The sequence below is a fragment of the Leptopilina boulardi genome, unplaced genomic scaffold, assembly GCF_019393585.1.
Source record: "Leptopilina boulardi isolate dan_hultmark-lab unplaced genomic scaffold, ZJU_Lbou_2.1 LbouV2_214, whole genome shotgun sequence".
NCBI classification, from domain to species: Eukaryota; Metazoa; Arthropoda; class Insecta; order Hymenoptera; family Figitidae; genus Leptopilina; species Leptopilina boulardi.
The window spans coordinates 4,993,104-5,014,487 of NW_026137768.1; the positions used below are offsets into that span (position 1 = coordinate 4,993,104).

The window sequence follows — 21,384 nt, forward strand, 5'->3', positions numbered from 1 at the left end:
ACGCAGAATTAATCTAACCTCTCGGAAGATTAAATTTATCCACACGGTGAAAACGGCCTCCTATAACAGAAAATGTTTAGAATGACTGTTTTGTATTTTGAATTTTAATGAGAGATCAATTTTTAAAAAAATAATGATTTGGACCAATTTCATTTTATAATTAAATAAAATGAAAATTTATTTAGTCCACCCATAAGTTTTTGGAAAATCTTGTGCTAGATTTTTGTCGTCTTTTTTTAATTAAAAAATACATATATTATAAGAAATTCGGTTTTCTCTCGTTTAGATTTCATCAGTTTGTGTAGGACTAAAGTCTCATATATAACATGACCCCGCGCGTGAGTACTAATTTCGATGCTCAATTGGTCGATGGCTTAGAATTAGAAAGTGGTTAAGAGTCGATTTAATTGCAATGTTCTCATATATATATATAGTCTATGGTTTGAACTCGTCTTTAATTAAAATGACAGGCTCTTGAAGTGACATATTAATTTTCCGTACTTGTTGAACTTATCATGAGGATCAATTATAGAAATGCTTCCTAGTAAATTATGTTGTTAATCATCCGTTATTATTATCAACCATTATTATTAAAATCGCATATGTATAAAACGTAGAACTACATATTTTAAATATTCCAAATATTAAAATTTTTTTATTCACACTTTTTGGTCTTCTTTTCTGCGATTTGAATTATTTTTCAGAATTATGATATTTTTTTGAATGATTCTTTTTTCAACTTGTAAAAATGTGAAGCTTCGTTAATAACGAACAGCTGCTGCCTGTTTGCGTGCCCTTTTACATATTCAATTTGTTCTTTGTATGAGTATATAACTAAAGAACACTGACCTCACCTATAACGATTTTGCATACTTAGAGCTTTTACTTAAATTTTTCTACTCAGTTATTTATAGTTATTAAAGTAAGATATTTTTAACATTCTCATTGGTATAAAAATACTCTTATTTTCTGCAACAACAAGTCTAATTTTAAATACAATTAAAATTTAATTTTCAATATCAATAATTATCATTATATATATACCTTTTTTTCTTTGAGGTAATCATTTTTATGTTCTACTTATACAATGTCTCATAATAATTATTATCACACCAATGATAATAATTGCAATATTAAAAAAAAATATCTATTGTTTTGTCACTTGCCCATTCAGTGGGTCTGTAATTATACTATTATTTGCATTGTTTTCTGTTTGAATTTTTTTTTCTCTCTCCTTTTTTACAACATAAGATAAATTGACGTTAATAATATTTACCAACAAATTAACACTGCAATGCTAAAATGGAAAAATTTACGAGTTTACAAACCGGAAAACGGTAAACAACAAGCCTTGACATTTCTTATTCCTTTGGTCTTTTATCTGGATCAGCATAACAAATCTAACCTGAGAGACGACGAAACAAGCGAAAGGCTTAAGAAATATTACATACACATTCAGAAAATAAAAGTGGTAAAGAATCCCAAAGCGGAGGTAGCAATATACATATATATATATATATATAAAAAATAAATTAAAAAAAAAAACAAAAAAAAATAGGAAAAAAAAGGAAAACATTCTGGACGAATTATAAGCACGCGATATAAAAGAGAGAAAAAAATATTGAAAAGAATTGCCCCAAAGGATCTGTTTTACATATATGAATGTTTCCCTGGAAATTTTCTATATATTTTTTACATTCTGCAAAAGTGATTATATATTATGGAAAATATTGCCTCATATGATAATTATATAATAAAAATTGTTACCTAATTTAAATAATAATAATAATAAATTGTGAGAATTTGAATTATAAAAATAATTAAATTGTGAGAATAATTTAAATAGTAAGAATAACTAAATTATGAGAGTTATTTAAATAAGAGAATATTTTCCTGCGGGAATAATTATTGGACGCATGATTATCCTATAATAAAGTTAGAATTTTGATTTTAACAAATTTTATTAGATATAATTATTTTTTAGACAAATTTTCATTTTTCGAATTAGAATTTCTTTTTTAAACGAATTTTTACTTAATAAAATTAAGTCTAAAAAATAATTATATCTAATAAAATTCTTTAAAATGAAAATTCTAACCAATAATTTTTATATAGAATAATCATGCACCTCGAAATACACTCAGAAAAAAATTCGTTTGAAGCAATCAAATTTTGGTTAAATCAACAAAATAAATGCATTGATATACAGTTAACCAAACATTTGGTTGCATAAACCAAACTATTATTTAGCTCAATTAAATTTTTTCTTTGTTCAAAAAATTTATTAAAATAAACCAAACAGTTATTTAGATCAAATAAATATTTATTTGAATTAAAGAAATTTTGTTTGAACTAACCAAAAAATTGGGTAAATATAAAAAAATGGTACATTTGGTTCAAATATTTTTTTTTTCTGAGTGTAATGTAATTTATATGAAAACATTCAAAATTAAAATGATAAGAATTTTTAGGGTCAAAACATGAATTTTTTTTCAATTATCAAAATATTATTTTGACAGCGAGTTCCTAACAACATCTATATGTCCAAAAATAGAAATGTGAAATTTATGAAAATGATTAAATATATTATATATTGTAGAAAAATTTTAATATTTTGAAGAATACGCCCAAATAATGTGAAAGGTATACGAGTTTTCTCTCTCTCTCTCTCTCTTATTTTAAGGCTTGTGTGTATTTAAAATGCGCGCACAGGTGCACATAATTTCGTAATTTAATTATGTACCTTTTGCCCCATGGTGCCTGTGTGTGTGTATTTATATGCACAATTTCTTCTCTTGAAATGAAAACTCTTTGTTAAGAATTCAAGAAGAATGCGAGTCATCTTTGAGCCTCGGGTGAAAGCAGAAGCTAAAAAAAATCGAGCAATAAAGAAATTTAATTGCTGTATCCAATTCTCACTTATTAAATAAGCTCAAAGGTGCGAAAACGATAAAAAAAAATCTCTGATTATCAATCCCTTTAATAATTTTTGAAATAATTTATTAGATTGTTATAATTTTTGGTACACTCTAAATCTGAATCAGTGGAAATTTTCACTGATTCAGATTTAGAGTGTAATTGGAATATAATTTTTTTAGTAGAAGAAAGGGTGGAAAAAACTAGAGAGAAAGTAAAATGAATAGAGAAAGGCGAGGGAAAAGTTTTGGGAGGCAGGTGCACCGAACTCAAAATCTTAAGGTACAATATTGGCAGGTCCCCATAACGATGATCGAAAACCAGAAAAGTATCCGGATTATATAGCCATCTCTCTCTCTCTCTTTCTCTCTCTTCCTCGTAAAAGATTTCGCAAGTGACAATTGTGAATTGTAAAATTTTAAAAATCAATTGTTTCGTGAACAATATTGAAGGGATCCTTTTACAAACCCTGTAAAAGTATTTTTACTGAACACCGATTTTACTACTATTTTAGCCTCACAGTGTTAACCCCCCAGGATTATATAGGATTATAAGAATTTTTAACAGTGACGAAAATCTTTTTTTCTTTTTGTAAAGGAAATATTACCTTCTGGTAGATAATTATTATATTAAAATCCGAAACGATATTATTGTCCGCAGCATAAGTTCTAAAAGTAATTTTATTTCGTCACCTTGGATGAAAAAAAAAAATACCACGCCTTCGTTCATTGTAGTGTCCCTTACATTGGCAGGTGGAAAATTTTGGATTATTTAAAAAAAGAAAAACATTCTTTTGTGTAATATTATTGCTGCTGTTTGGAGAAAATTTTACAGGTCTTTATTAAAAAAAAAGGGAAATTTTTTTTTAATTTAAAAAAAAAATACATAAAAACGGAAATGAATGTCAAAGGACGCATGATTTTAAATTTTATTATTGTACTGTGGGATTTCGAGCTAACTTGCAAAAGTTGGGGCAATTGGCAAATTAGTGCTCGTATGCGGTCATTGCCTTCGTGTCAGCTAATATTACATTATTATAAGTTGGACACGCTACCGTCATATGGCGTTTAAAGCCATAGACTTTGCTGTCCATCGGCAGATCAAAACGGATAAAAAGGACAAAGCTACGCCTTTTATTGCACTTGTTCACGACACGTAATAATTTTCTTTCCTTTACAAAAAAGTCAGGGGGCGAGTTGGAAAAGCTGAATATTTATAAGTAAGACAATTCCATTTTTTTTCAACTCTTTTGTATTCGCGTTTTTTTTCTGTTTACTTGTACACTGAAAATTTATTTTATTCAAATAATTAAATAGTTATTTGACTATTATCAAATAAATAATTACTTGAGGGAAACAATTTTCGAAACCAAATAATATTGAATTAAACTATGTATTTGGACCAATAATTAATCTGTACACAGAAAATTAAAAGGCATTAAAATAAGCTGCAACACTTACTATTTTAATCCAATTTTGCTTATTTTAATACCAAAATGGATTAAAATAAGCAAAATTGGATTAAAATAATAAGCGTTGCAGCTTATTTTAATGCCTTTTAATTTTCTGTGATATTTGAAAAAAAAACGGTATCAATTTAAAAATATTTATTTGATAATAGTCAGTAACCGATTAATTGAATCTATATGTATATTTTTTTATTTTTATCGTCTTCTATTGTGAAAAATTTAATCTGATTATGGGGAGTTATTTTTTTATATTATTTAATCTACCAATTTTAAAAAGGAAAACGAAAACCGGATACAAAAAAACGTTTGTTTGTAAATAGAAATTTTGTAAAATAAGGGGAATGTCCAACGGAAAAATTGATTTTTTTTTTCTTGTCTAGAAAGCACTGCGGGAAAAATCGTGTTTAAGATATAAGCAAATGTATAATATGACAAGAGAGGCAAATAATGGAAAATGTATGAACCACCCCTTTTGAAAAGTAATTAACATGAAACAAGCATGTGTGTGTGCAGGTGTGCGGGTTAACGATTTTTCCATAAGCCTATGTCATGATTACTCTGCATGAAGTATGTTTTTTTCATTGCTCGTTGTTCACCAGCCCTTTCTGCATGTATCAGATATATGTATATATACCTCATTGCAAGTCGACAAGAAAACATCGACAACTTTTCATGTAATGTGTAACTATTTTTATTTTCACATAAAATCATTAAGTATTCATTTTCAATATTTTTATTATTATTATTTTTATTATTATTATTATTATTATTATTATTATTATTATTAGTATTATTATTCATTTTCAATATTTTTATTATTATTATTTTTATTATTATTATTATTATTTTTATTATTATTATTTTTATTATTATTATTATTATTATTATTATTATTATTAGTAGTTTGTAGTTCCCTAATTGTATAAATAACTCATTATTTAAAATTTTTATAGATATATTTCAGTTATTTCGAAAAAAAAAATGTTAATAGATGGAAAGTTTAGTTCCAAATGAAATTTATCACATCTATTTATTTTAAGCGTCAAAACGATGGCGCGTATGAATGGACAGACAATTTAAAATTTAAATCGATTCCTAATAATAAATCTCATCTAAAGTGCAATATTGAAGTTGCTTTAATGTTATATTCTAAAAATAGGGAATAATTTTTTCTGCATTTGAATAACAAATATAATTTAACTGAAATAATATTATACAATAATTAAATAATAATATTAATAATAATTAAATAATAATATTAATAATAATTAAATAATAATATTAATAATAATTATAATATTAATATAATAATAATTAGATACAATAATTTATTTGATAATAGTCAAGTAACTGATTATTAATATGAAATAAATTTTTTTTTCGATATTTATAACCACTAACTGAAACCGAATCGAGAACAAGATCATCTTTAGTTTCTAGTTCGTACTTCGTTTTTGTGGTCGGTGTGACTTGATAAAGGGATTATACACGAGTTTTGTTTGATTCATATCGGGAAATAAATATCTAGAATTGTGGTTTTTAACCTATTTTGCTTTAGTTTGTAGATCATGGTTATTTAGATAATAAATTTACAGTTAAACGTTCGTTCTTCGTTTTATTTGATTTTTAGAATTGAAATTAATTTTTTTATATATTATTACTATAATATATAATTATCATATAATTGTCATAATTCTTCATTAGGCCCAATTTTTATTTGTCCTAATTATTTAAAAAGTTAATTTAAAATTATCAAATTAGATTAAAAAATAATTATTATACAAAAGTTATATTAAATTAGGACAAATATGAATCAGAGCGAATTAGCCCACATAACAATTGCATCAATTGAAAATAGGTCAAATTATATCATTGAGAAATTTGATGCTCGTCAATTTTTCCGAGAATTCTTTATAAAAATTTCCGCATAAATTTTATCTTTTGAATTATATATATATATATTTTATATGAATTTATGTTAATGTGTTATTTATTAAGTTGAACTATTTTTTTACCATTGATTTACAATGTTTTATAAAGTGTTAATTAAAAGTGAGAATATAAATTTATAACTTTCTTTTTTTTTCTGATTAATTTTCCAGGTGCTCCAAAAAGACATAGAGGCTCATGGTCGTATAGTGAGTTCAGTCGTCAAGCTTGGGGAGAAGTTAGCAACACAGGGTGAAGATCAACAAAAAGGAAAAAACGAAGAACGACAACAGCATCCAGCATTGCGAGTAGCAAGCTCTCTCGAACGTCGTTGGCACCTTCTATTTCTTCGAGCCTTGGAATGGCAATGTCACTTTGAAACTTTAGCTTCTCGTACCTGCAACAAGGTAATGTACAGAATTTCCCTTTTCCAATATATATAATCTTGAATTTCAAATCACTCATTATGTTAATCTCTTTTTTATCTTGATACATTTAATGATAATTTAAAAAGAGTTTAACTTGCTAATTTAACACGTCTCGATACTCCATTTAGTGAAATGAGGTTTCTTTTTTTCTTTTGCAAAGTGCTAATGATTAAGCATTAGATTTATGTAAACAATTTTTAATTTTGCTCGATATGTTTGACCTGACTTGTTCAGCAAAAAAAAAAAAAAAAAAAAAAAGAAAGTTAATTTCCCTAAAGACAGCAATTTTTTACAAATATTTTTTAAATTAGGTTTCTCATTTCGATTTGGTTTTTAATAATCTTTATGTTCACATTTGCATAATGAGATGAATTATTGTTATTAAAGTAACGAGGTATGGTTTTGTTTCTTATATATGTTTGTGTCAGAAGTGTCCAGATGTTATCTTGAATCCATAGCAAATTGGAAATTTTATACTAAATTATAACGAATTACCTTAGAGAGTCTTATATATATATACATTTCTTGCTTCTTCATATAACTACCCAGATATTATCTTGAATTGCAATAGTAATTTTACTAATATATTTCTTACGTGAATTTCATTTAGAAAATAATGTTACTTTTCCGTCTCTTACGCGATATGAATTAGAAATTTTCCAAGAGACATTTAAACTAAAACTCCCTTTCTATTTGAATATCACTGGAAAAAAATTTATTTTATTCAAATAATCCGTTACTTGATTACACCGTCCGACAAAATTCAATTTTTTTTTTGACCCACAAAAAGATCCAACATTTTCGGAAACTAGGACCAAAAAAAAAATTACCTGTGTCTGACCTCTAAATGAAAAGTGACAAGATTTCTTTTAAAAATTATTAATTTTTTATAAAATTTAGTATCAGGGGGTTTTCAGGGTCGCTAATTATTAATCTGATGTCAGATTTTCAAAATTCAAAATGGCGGATCTAATATGGCGGTCAAAATTTTAAGAAATTATTAATTTTTTTTATAAAATTTGGTATCTAGGGGTTTTTAGGGTCGCTGATGTCGAATCTGATGTTAAATTTTAAAATTCAAAATGGCGGATATAAAATAAAAAATTAATAACTTTTTAAAAATTTGATCGCCATATTGGATACGCCATTTTAAATTTTGAAAATCTGACATCTGATTAATAATCAGTGACCCCGAAAACGCCCATAGATACCAAGTTTTATAAAATATTAATAATTTTTAAAAGATATCTTGTCACTTTTCATTTAGGGGTTGTTTTCACTCCTAAAAACTACAAACGACTTGATTGAGTAAAACGACCAGACACGGGTATTTTTTTTTTGGTCCTAGTTTCTGAAAATGTTGGATTTTTTTGTGGGTCAAAAATCGTGTCGCACGGTGTTATTATCAAAATAAATATTTATTTGAACCAAATAATTTAGCTTTTTTAATACGATCCAGTGTTGTTCAAGGAAAAAGTTAATTTTTATATGATTTATATATAATTATTAATTACTTTCTTATAATTTTAGTTAAAAAAAATAATTTATTTATTTACACAATCGAATTATGTTCAAAAAAATGTAATTGGTCCTCAAAGATTTGAAGATCTTACATCTCATTTTCAAAGATAGTTTATGCTTAAATGTTTTAGAGATTAATTTTTTTCGTGTGGAATGTTTTGCAACATGACATTTAGAAACTCATTTTAAAAAAAAATTTCCATTTTGTGATTAGAGGTTATCCGAAGAAAAACAAATAAATAATTGAAATTAAAATCTGCAGAAACAAGGGATTCTAATTTCATTTTAATTGCGTAGTTCATGTTTGAATCTCTCATCATCAATAGTATATATGGAAAAGGATCAACTAGAGATCAAAGTAGATGATTAATAGGAAAGCCCTTGAGGTACTCTCTAAATATGAATCAGTGAAAAAGTCACTGGTCTCAAATCAGTCGCTAAATTCTAGCTATTTGAATCAGTGGTTTTCACTGACAGTTAGTGACATTTCACTGGAGAATCAATTACTTTGACTGAAAATCAGTGAAATGTTACTGATTCAAATAGCTAGAATTTAGCGACTGATTTGAGACCAGTGACTTTTTCACTGATTCAAATTTAGAGAGTATAATGATGATAGAAAGAGGGAATATGTATTTGATCTAAAACTCTTTGACCCTCATCATCATCGTTTCTTTTGCAATATGGCTATTAGATATCATGAGAAGAGTGGAACGTATATATATATGTATCTGACAGGAAGTCTCGATAGTGGAAATGTGTACCACTTATCTATCCACAGTTAAATCGATAGGAGCTCATTATGTATGCACAATTGTAGCTCCCACCTGGTGGTTCTCACTCACTTTGCAACAATATTGTCCCAACCCACTCACTCGGTATTCTCTTCGCTGATAATCCCGTATATACCTCTGCGGAGTTGGTTCGCTGTAAATACAGTAATAGTGTAATATACGTATCCGCTATACGGCCACGGAAGCGTATAGTCTGTTACATTAATGGTTTACACGTGCGCTCATAAATATAAAAGCATCCTTTTGCCAAAGGAACCCAGCTACGCTTTGTAACGCGATCTAACACGCTCTTGTTGAGATTTATCGTTGAGATTCTTCTTTTTTTGACTCTTGAACTTTCACGATAGCCCTCTTTTTTCAAAGGTATTTTTTCCTCCGAGACGATAAAGCACTACAAGACATCGATTCTGAAAAATGTTGTAATCATTGGAAATCAATCTCTCTAAAATCAGCGAAATTTGTTAAATTGAAACCAAATGACAAAATATTATTCGCTCAGGTAAAGGTATTAGAATTTGTCCAGGATTTGATATTTTAGGTATAGGATCAGGTAGGAATAATGATAATAAACTGGGAAATTTGTCAAGAACTTTTAACATATGTTTTTTAAAAAGTAAATTAGTTCGACAGATAAATATGACGAATTTACCAAAAATCACGTACGAGTTGTAAAACAACATAAACATTTTCCTTTTTTCTTTCTTAAAGTTTTTGGACACAGGGAAATTTTTGTCAAAACATATGCCACTTGTTTGTTGAAAGAAGAGAAAGGGGAAAAAACAAGATAATCCTGTCAGTTACCTGCACATACTGTAAAAAAAAAGTAGATTTTAACTTCCAAGACTATAAAACCTTTTTATTTCTTGACCTCCATCCTTTTTGGAGTTAAAGCAAAGGGAATTAATTTTATACCTAGAGAGTTAATCCGCAACGGAGAAAAAAGGAGTTGCTAATATTTAGCTACCACAGCCAAACATGTTAGCTATGGAAGATAATTATATTAGCATTAGCTAACAATAATTGCTAATCAACAGCGTTTTTGCCAAAGGCATAAAAATTATTAATTTAAAAGCATATATGTTATAGAATCTATATAATATTTTACAAATTTTATAGCATATGCTTCAGAATCAATAATTTTTATGCCTTTAGCTTTTTTTTCTCAGTGTATTAATTGGGGTTAGCTAGGGTAACTAAATTTCAGATAAAATAGCTAACTATTTTTCTCTGTGTGTTAACTCAGTTTTGGAGAAGATTTATAATTTCAAAAATTTGACTCGGTTGCCATTGACTCCAGGAATTTTTTTCTGATATCTATATTATAAAATGATTAAAATTTTCCAAACTTGTAAAATTGAATCATTTTAATCATTCGAGTTTACTTTAGCAGGCAAACCAGTTTACAGCTAACTTAATTACAGAAATATACCACTTGCTCTGTAGTTATTGCACTAAAGCCGCAAGACAAGCGTGCATCCAAGTAATAAAACTGGTAGATCTTATAATTTTTATAGGCTTTATATATGTGTGTGTGTGTATGTATATACGGTGTGCGGGAATTGCGTTATAATTTATGGAAATGATGACTCACGAGTTGTACGCGATCATTGACTGTTGTTGGTGTCGCGTGAGATTTGTAATTCAATGTTATTCCATTGGCAGACTGACTCGAATTAACAGGCTGTGAATAATCAGTTCGAGTTCCACACTCCTCCATTGAAAATTTCACTCAATTCACAATTAGCGACGCCTAAAAACTTTCTCAGCATCTTCTTTCGATTCCTTTTCTCCTCCCTTTATAGTCGGTTTTCTTTCTATTTTTCTTTTTGTTTTTTATTGCTTTTTTTAAATTTTATGTTCTATTTTATTTTTGTCTTTTAATTTCTCTTTTTTTTTGTTTTATTTTTAGTCAGTTTAAAAAAAAATTTATAGATTTTTTTGTTTTGTAGCTGTTTCTTAATATTCTACTTTTCTGTAAGGGCTGATTAAAGTCGAATCTGAAATTATAAAAATTTGAAGCTCTGAAGAATCGAACCCAGGTCCGCTTGTTTTGAAATCCAATAGCGTAACCTCTAAACCACTTAAACATTCCGTAATTTTTTAAATTTTCTTTTTTTTTCATGGAAATTTGTATTCTATTTCTTTAATTTTTTTATTTCTATTCTATTACTATATTTTTTTTCATCTTTTCATTCATTTTTTCTTTAATTCCTTATTTCTTTTTATTTACCAAAAATAACACTTTCTTGTCTGTGTATTTTCGAACGGTTTCTCGAAACACCGCAATGAGGCTGGAATATTTCGTGATATGTACTATGTTTAAAAGAAGATTGTATATCATTAAAAAAAAAAAAATTGGTATAGTTGCACCTCTTCTCAAGAGAATATTGTACAATTATATCTGAAAAATCCTCGCGGGGGAAAATGATAAAGTGTTAAGGAAATTAACACTTGCAATATAATCATAGATTCTTCATGGTTGTTGATTTCAACAAGAAGCACACTCTCTCTTTCTTGCCTCCCCCTCTTCTCTTTCATTTTAGCTCACGATCTTCCTGAAGGTATGCGATAAAGGATTCCTTGTAATCAGCTGCCTCTCGTTCCTTTAAATATATATATATATATATAGTTCTTTACCCCTTTATCTATCACGAAATCCTCGAAAGTGTTGTGATTTGTGAACATAACATGTCGTTATCGTACAATTATATGGCAAATCGATTTATTAATGAGTTTTACTTTTGCACCACAGTATAGGTGCCGTGTTTGTATATTTGATAATATAGGGAAAAAAAACCATTTTGCCAACTATGCAGACTGAAATGAACGCGCACGATAGGAATTCCTCGTATTCTTCTGTCCGTGTCATTTTGACACACAATTAATGTCTCCTTTGGAATTTTAACAATTTCATTTCTTTTTCTTTATAGAGGGTGATTATCAACTGAATTTATATATCGTTCTTTCGTAAAACGCACAGACACAACTTGTGCCAGATAACATGTCAATTTATTCCCATTTTCCTTATATATGCGGAATTTCAGTCACTTTGAGAGAGCAATTATTTTCTTTTTACAAATTTCGCGAATATACGAAAATTGGGGCGCATGATTATCACATAATTAATTAGAATTTTTATATTAAAGAATTTTATTGGAAATAATTATTTTTTAGTCAAATTTGAAAATAATGCGCATTTTTTGAATTAGCATTATTTGACAAAATTTCTTTTTAAACGAATTTTTACTTAACGCGAAATTTTTAGCTACCGAATTTTTTTTGGCATAATTTTTATTTTACAGTCATTTACATAATTTACATGACTTTTTATTGAAAAGAATTTTTATTCAATCGAATTTTAGTTTAGCAAAATTCTCATTCAATCGAATTTTTAAATGACAGAAAATCCAATTCACTGGGAATTTTAATTTGTCAGAATTTTTATTTGTACAACTTTTTAATTGATAGAATTTTTAAGAAGCCGAAATTTCATTTGTCCGAACAGTAGACAATGGACAGAAAAATTTCTCCACAATTTTTAAAAATTTGATCATTTAGAAATTATCAAGAAAATCGTGATTGGTCAAAAATTGCCGCGAAATCTTTCTGTCGATGGTTTATTCGGACATTTGTAATTTTGGACAAATGAAAATTACGAAAAAATTTACGAAAATATTCGTAAAAAATAAAAATTCGGAATAATTAAAATTTGATGAACTGAAATTTCTGTCATTTAAAAATTTGAATTGGTTGAAATTAATTTTGAGATGGACAATTTTTTATTTTTTTAACTAATTTTTTTATTCTATATTTAAATATTGACGATTTGCTTCGAATATTATAAAAAAAAAATTCAATTCGTTACTGAGAATTGAAAAAAATTAGTTGTATCTTTTTCAAAATTTACGGAAATGATGAGAAAAAAATAAGCGGTTCATCAGTGATTGGAAATTGGGTCATTCGCCTCATTAAGTCGATCACTGAATACCGATGGCAATTCCATGAATTGTATAATTTGGATGAGCAGCTAGTGATAATTCGGTGGTATAATAATGACTGTAATTTTCAATAATTCAGGTCAATTTTTTGAAAATTTCCTCTTTTCATATTTGCCAGAAGGATTTTATATAAAAAAAACCTTTTTTTTTAAACATTTTTTTATATACGCTGTAGAAAATGATGATCTCTTATCATCTATCATGGACGCATTTTATAAAGTCAGCATTTGAGCTAGATTTCCCTTATATGTGAAGATCCGTGTTTGCTTATACCCGTTGCTTTACCATGCGTCGGATTCCATGGATCAAGTTCGCTGTACGCGATCCGTAACCGTAACTAAAATGAAATGATCTTGAACCGGAGGATCGAGTACACATATAGTGAACGCACTTCTTTATATATATAAAGTTAATTGCACAAATGCAACGGTCATCATAAGGAAGACACTATAATCGTACAATTCTAACGATTAATAATTTTATTCATATTACTTTGATATTAATATCATAATTTTACATTTCACATAATTTATGCTTTGACAAATTTTTATTTAACACAATTACAACTTCGCTAAATTGTATATATTTAACTCAATTTTTATTAAACAGAATTTTTTTTATATATGTAACATTTCTATTTAAGTGTTTCTCCGGCCTAATGAGAATTCGGGTAATTTAAAAAATGTATACTAAATAAAAAATTCGCGATTAAAACAATATTTGGTTAAATAAAAATTCGGCTGAATAAAAAAAATTTTTAACTAATATTTAAGTAATTGAAAATTTTGTTTAATGGAAAATTGATTTAATGAAAATTTGGTTGAACAAAAATATTAAACGAAAATTTCAATAACTGAAAATTTTGCTAAATAGAAATTTGGTTCAATGAAAATTCGGTTAAATAAAATGGAAAAAAAACATTAAAACATTAAATGGAAATTTTTATAATTAGAAATTTGGTTAAATGAAAATTGGGCTAAATAAAAATTGATATAAACTACAATATTTAAGTAATTTGAAAATTTGCTAAATGGAAATATGGTTCAATTAAAATTCGGTTAAATAAAATTACTAAATGGACATTTTAATACTTGAAAATTTGGGTAAATAAAAATTCCACTGAATTAAAATTAATTTAAACTAACAATTACATAATTTCAAAATTTGCTAAATGGAAAATTGTTTCAATGAAAATTCGGTTAAATAAAAACATTAAATGGAAATTTTTATAATTAGAAATTTGGTTAAATGAAAATTGGGCTAAATAAAAATTGATATAAACTACAATATTTAAGTAATTGGAAAATTTGCTAAATGGAAATAGGGTTTAATTAAAATTCGGTTAAATAAAAATACTAAATGGACATTTTAATACTTGAAAATTTGGGTAAATAAAAATTCCACTGAATTAAAATTAATTTAAACTAACAATTAAATAATTTGAAAATTTGCTAAATGGAAAATTGTTTCAATGAAAATTCGGTTAAATAAAAACATTAAATGGAAATTTTTATAATTAAAAATTTTGCTAAATAGAAATTTGGTTAAATAATTCCATTAAATGGAAATTTTTATAATTAGAAATTCAGTTAAATGGAAATATGGTTAAATAAAAATTCGGCTAAATTAAAATTGATTTTTGGTTAAATGCAAATTTGGCTAAATGAAAATTAATATAAAGGAATATTTAATTTAGTTAAATAAAATTACAGTTAAATAAAAATTTTCATTAAAATTTTTTTTAAATGAAAACTTGGTTAAATGAAAATTCGGCTAAATATAGTAAACGAATTGAAGACTATAATAAGTGCGTGATAAGACCATCAACATGTGTCTGATAATAGTATCTCTCTTTTCCATAGAGAACGGAAGTAACCGACAAAGAGAAAATATATATAACATCTGACAATAATTAGTGTGTTGCATTGCAATTTAACCGTACTTGTCGACGCGCGATCATGTCTCGAGCAGGCAAGGCAGGCATTCACCTACTTTTTTCACGCGACAAGCCTTCTGATGAGCTATAAGACAATCCTTAATAAGACACGAAACGTCGCAAATGGTGATAAATTGTTTCTCTTCTTCACGAGAGCAATTCTTTCACTTTAAAAGTTTATATTATATATGCGTATATATATATATATATATACCTCTTTTATCTTGTCCACCCTCGATGTCGTCTTCTTTCTCTCTCTCTCTCTCTCTCTCTCTATACATATATATCCGAAATGGAATCGCGCGTGAAAGTTTTATTCACATCAATCTTGTTGAGAATAAGTGTGCGAGATGAAGAAATTATATATATACAAAATTATAAAGTAGTTCACCTGTTAAAATTACAAGTGAATGTATATGAAGATTGATGTAAAAAAAAAATTTGATACAAACTTTTCTTTGTCAGTTTAACAAATATTTTGTTATTTCATAATCAATTTTTTAGATTAAAAATTTTGTTGATTCAAATAAACATTTAGCTTTTAATTTAATTTTTATTTATATAGTTTAATCAAAAATTAATTACGGTTTTTTACCAATATGTTAAATAATAACTTGGTTAAATAACAGTTTGGTTTTTTTTGAAATTTGGCTAAATAGCAATTTTGTTAGATTAAAATCAGATTAAATGAATACGGTAAATGACAATTCAGTTAAGTGAAAATTTTGATTAAATAACAAATTATTTAAATTGCAATATTTGGCTAAATAACATTTTTAATTAAATGAAAATGAGGTTAAATAATTATTCTATTAAATGGCAATTTGGTTAAATCAAACATTTGTTAAATATCAAATAGGTTAAATAACAATTCGGTTAAATGATATTTCTACTTTTTTGCAATTCAGCTAAATAACAATTTCGGTAAATTAAAATTAGGTTAAGCAGCATTTTGGTTTAATTATACAATTAGGCTAAATAACACTTTTTGAAATTAAAATTAGGTTAATCAACAGTTCGGTTCAATTACAATTCAGGTAAATAAAATATTCGTTTAATTAAATAAGATTACTGAACAGTTTGGTTTTGTTAAAATTCGGTTAAATAATAATTTCATTGAAATAAAGTTAGATTAAATATCAGTTCGGCTAAATAAAAATTTTTATTTCAAATTGGGTTAAACGTTAGTTCGGTTTAATTACAATTCGGCTAAATAACAATTTTTGATTAAAATTATGTTAAACGAATATTAGGCTAATAAATGACAATTCGGTTAAAAATAATAATTAGATTAAATAAACAATTTTGTTAAATTAAAATTAGGTTTATCAACAGTTCGGTTTAATTACAATTCGGCTAAATAACAAATTAGGTTAATATTAATTAGATTAAAAAAATAATTTATAATTATGTTAAATGAATAATAAGCTAAATGATAATTCGGTTAAATGACAAATTGTTGAAATATTAATTAAATTAATTAAAATTTTTTTGGTAAATTAAACTTAGGTTAAACATTAGTTTGGTTTAATTACAATTCGGCTAAATAACAATTTTATTACATTAAAATTATGCGTTAAATGAATATTAAGCTAAATGAAAAATCGGTTAAATATTAATTAGTTTAAATAAATAATTGCATTAAATTAAAATTAGGTTAAACAACAGTTTAGTTTAATGAAAATTCAGTTAAATGACAAAGAAAATGGTTAAATATTAATTAAATTAAACAAAAATTAATGTTTTATTAGGAAAAATAAAAGGAATTCTTGATCACACCTCGTTTCACACTGTGAAATAGAAAATTATTGATATGTGAAATTTAACAATGAACATTTAGAATTCAATTTAAAATCAAGATAATGAAGTTGTAACAAAGCAAACCGGAAGTTGGCGTATATAATGCTTCTGCTCCTCCTTCGTTTACCAGGATTAGCATTTAATTTCGTTTGGAAAGATGTTTTTGCGGAAGGGTATAATATAGCTTCTCTCACGCAAAAGCGATTAGTAAAGTAAGCGTAAACGACGAAAAAGAAAAGTTCGTGAAGAGTAACAAATCCCCGCATTCGTGGCACACACGTGCTAATTGCGGTTCGACGGAATTTGCCTTCCTTCATATGCCTCTCTCTATATACATATATAAGCAAAACAGGATGGTATTCAAATTGCGCGTTTGGCTTGCCTGACAGGTAACGCCCTAGGATTGTCTTTCAACAATTTATTTTTTATTCGTTTCGACATTTTCAGGAATAATTGATTTCTGACACACCCTATATATATAACCTGCGTTTACGTTATAATTTTTAACCTCGACCTTCTTCCGGTCACATAGACCTCGTTCTTTTATATATATATCGATTATTTAACCGACCGGAAGTTATAATAGATTATTTTATTTCTAGAAAAAATTTCTATTATATACGGGCAAATAACGAAATTTTTTTAACCGAATTTTTATTTATTCAGAATTTGCAATTTTAGCGGCGCATTATTATCCCTTAAAAATCATTAATTAGAATTTTTATTTTAAAGAAATTAATTAGAATTCAGCGAATTTTTAATTGATAGAATTTTTAAGAGGCCGAATTTTCATTTGTCTGAAATTACAAATGTCCGAACAATCAACAAAAAAAAAATTTCGGCGCAATTTTTGAAAATTGACCAATTAGAAATTATTAAGAAAATTGTGATTGGTCAATTTTCAAAAATTGCGCCGAAATATTTCTGTCGATTTTTTGTTCGGCCATTTGTGATTTTGGACAAATAAAAATTGGACGTCTTAAAAATTCGGACAAATTAAAATTCGATCGAATAAAAATTTTGTTAAATTAAAATATTCTTTTAAATAAAAAATCATGTAAAGAAAATGACAATAAAATAGTAATTTTGACAAATAAAAATTCAGTAGCTAAAAAATTTTTTAAGTAAAAATTCGTATAAAATAGGAAATTCTGTAAAATTTTTATTCGAACATTAAAAATTCATCAAAGAAGTTATTATTTCTAATAAAATACTTTATAAAATAAAAATTCTAATTAGTGATTTTTTTTGGGAAATTTACGTACCCCTTTAGTCTCTGTTAAATTCGAGTAGAACAAATTTCTATTTATATAGCCGAATTTTTTCCTCTTGACAGTTAATAAAGTATAAAATAACTCAATTTTTTTTTCGAGTGCAGAATGTAATAACAATAATTATGATAATAAATATTCTCCAACATTTTATTTACAGTTTGAATTATAATTTGTCAGAATTGAGCAATTTTTTGTTATTATTATTGTTGTTTGACTGTCAAGAGTTAAGAATTATGGTAATTGATATTTGACATATATTTAACGTAAACAAAGTAGGTATTCTATAATGTGAGGTGTACACAAATCTTAATAGTGAGATATTGACAGCCCTAGCGGCAAAAGCCATAGTGAAATTTATAGTGACAGCTCATGGATAAGAGCAACACAGGAGAGTAACACGTGAATCAACGTCGACTCTACACCCCGTGTGTATATAAGATAACCGATGCATGACTTCCTACCGGTTCACTTCTCCATTGTTACTAACTCTATATTCGCACAATCAACTTTTCTCTCTCTTTCTCTCTCACTTCCCTTTTAAGCCATCGATTATCTTGACAAATTTAATAAAAGTAGCCACTCTTGTTTTGTTCATTCAAATAAATAAATATATATATTTCAAAGTTGAGAGAATAGCGAATTGTTAATATATATTTGAATTTAAAAGGATAACTTTCTCTTATCATGACGCTTTTATCGCGTACTGATAACTTCCTGTTGCTTCAAAAGACAAAACACATTAACTTTCAATGTTCCATTAGTGAAATCTTGTCATTCATAAATTTAATGGTAATATATTTAATACTCTCTAAATCTGAATTAGTAAAAATGTTTACTAATTTAAATTAGTCACTCACTTTTTGCTTTAGAATTAGTTGAATTTTACTAATTGTTAGTCAAAATAGTAATAGCAGTAGTAAAATTAGTAGTAGTAAAGTTAGTAAAATTTTACTAGTTGAGAAACAAAGTGAGTCACTAATTCAAATTAGTAAACTTTTTTACTAATTCAGATTTAGAGATAGATCTAATTATTAGTAAAAAGTAACTAATTTTTAGTGGGAAAAATAACTGAAAAAATAGTCATAGTTAACAGAAATTTTAGTTATTTTAACATAATCTAAAACTGAATTCTAGTTATTTTTATAACTAAAAGATTAGTACTCTCTAAATCTGAATTAGTAAAAATGTTTACTAATTTGAATTAGTGACTCACTTTTTGCTTTAGAATTAGTTCAATTTTACTAATTGTTACTCAAAATAGTAGTAGCAGTAGTAAAATTAGTAGTAGTAAAGTTAGTAAAATTTTACTAATTGAGAAGCAAAAAGTGAGTCACTAATTCCAAATAGGAAACATTTTTACTAATTCAGATTTAGAGATAGATCTAATTATTAGTAAAAAGTAACTAATTTTTAGTGGGAAAAATAACTGAAAAAATAGTCATAGTTAACAGAAATTTTAGTTATTTTAACATAATCTAAAACTGAATTCTAGTTATTTTTATAACTAAAAGATTAGTACTCTCTAAATCTGAATTAGTAAAAATGTTTACTAATTTGAATTAATGACTCACTTTTTACTTCTAAATTAGTAAAATTTTACTAATTTTTAGTACCTTTAACTAACAATTAGTAAAATTTAACTAATTCTAAAGCAAAAAGTGAGTCACTAATTTAAATTAGTAGAAATATAACTATTTAAATTAGTGACTGACGTTTTGCTATACATCAAATTAGTTATTTTTAACAAAAATTAAATTTAGAGAGTTAACAGAAATATATGATATATAAAAGGATAAAATTTATTGAGGTTAGACTTTTTTTTTATTTATTTGCGTCTTTATTGCTTTTCTGATAATCTCCCGGGACGATTGTTACAGAGTTTCTAGATAATTTCCCTTGAATCGAATAATATTAAAGAAGTGGAGGAAAGATAATGCATTGATTATCGGTTGCACGAAAGAGATAAAACATGGATTATCAGCGGCACGATACATTTCATTTACTTCAGGCTGCTTTTCTGATGGATTTACGATGTTGTACAACTTCTTGTTTTCTTCGTTATGCACTTATATAAGAAGTGTATAACTCGATTTTAAACGCACAAGATTCAGAATTCCGCAGGGGTAGTACATCTGTAAAATTCCAAGTTTTTGTTTTTCTTTCTAATTCGCTTCCATGTCAAAAACTATGTGAAAAAAATTGGAACGAACGAATAAGTTCTAAAAATCATTTGTTATCTCTCTAAATCTGAATTAGTAAAAATGTTTACTAATTTGAATTAGTGACTCACTTTTTGCTTCTGAATTATTAAAATTTTACTAATTGTTATTAAAAGTTACTAATAATTAGTAGAATTTTTACTAATTGAGAAGCAAAAAGTGAGTCACTAATTCAAATTAGTAAACATTTTTACTAATTCAAATTAGTACACATTTTTACTAATTCAAATTAGTAAACATTTTTACTAATTCAGATTTAGAGAGTAGAATTTCCATTTAATCGAATTTCAGTGGATATAATTTTTATTGAGCCGAATTTTATTTGTTCGAATTATTATTTTGCAGAATTTAATTTTTTGCTACTCTCTAAATTTGAATTAGTAAAAATTGTAACTAAATTTAATTAGTGACTATTTTTTGCTTTTGAATTAGTTAAATTCAACTCATTCTATATAGTAAAAATTGTTTTACTATTATAATTATTTAATTTTACTAATTCAAAAGCAAAAAGTAAGTCACTGATTCATTAGATAATAATTTATAATTAAATATTCAAGATGAAATTCTTCAATTTCAATTTTTACACCTTAATTTTCCTATGTTTTGATAATAAAATAAAACAAAACTATATATAATGGAAACCTACTTTTTCAAATATAAAATCAAAACGCGTATATATATTTTTTTTGAAAAAAAGTGAGAAAAGTTAATTAAGAAAGTTTAATAATTACTTCTTGGGCTTTATTAAGAAATATTTAATGATTCATATAATAGTAATAATTACACTTTCTCGTTTATAATGTGAACTGTTTTAAAAATTATATATGCAACACCCCATATAACGTTATCATTAATCTCGAATAATTTCATCTTTATATATATATATATATATCAAGAGACTATGCGCTATAGGCGAATTATACCATTAACGAGATCCATATAATCATAGTTAAAACCAGTTGATTTAAAAACATTTTTCGACGTCACGTGCGCGTTTAAACTGAAATATAAATAATAATTTTATCATATTATATTTGCCCCCGATAAATACTGTAATTTCATTACGTGATCAAAACAACTAATTTACACAATTTTCCCTAA

The 21,384-nt window shown here is 26.3% G+C and overlaps 1 protein-coding gene across 3 annotated transcripts in view; it reads left to right on the forward strand.

The window, feature by feature from the left end:
• LOC127279266 (klarsicht protein) overlaps nt 1-21,384 on the forward strand; it is a 127,100-nt gene that overhangs the window by 56,387 nt on the left and 49,329 nt on the right. For all 3 annotated transcript variants that reach the window (XM_051301517.1, XM_051301516.1, XM_051301515.1), the window contains exon 7: nt 6,487-6,720. In XM_051301517.1, coding sequence (XP_051157474.1) covers nt 6,487-6,720 — 234 coding nt within the window. The remainder of the gene's footprint in view (nt 1-6,486; nt 6,721-21,384) is intronic.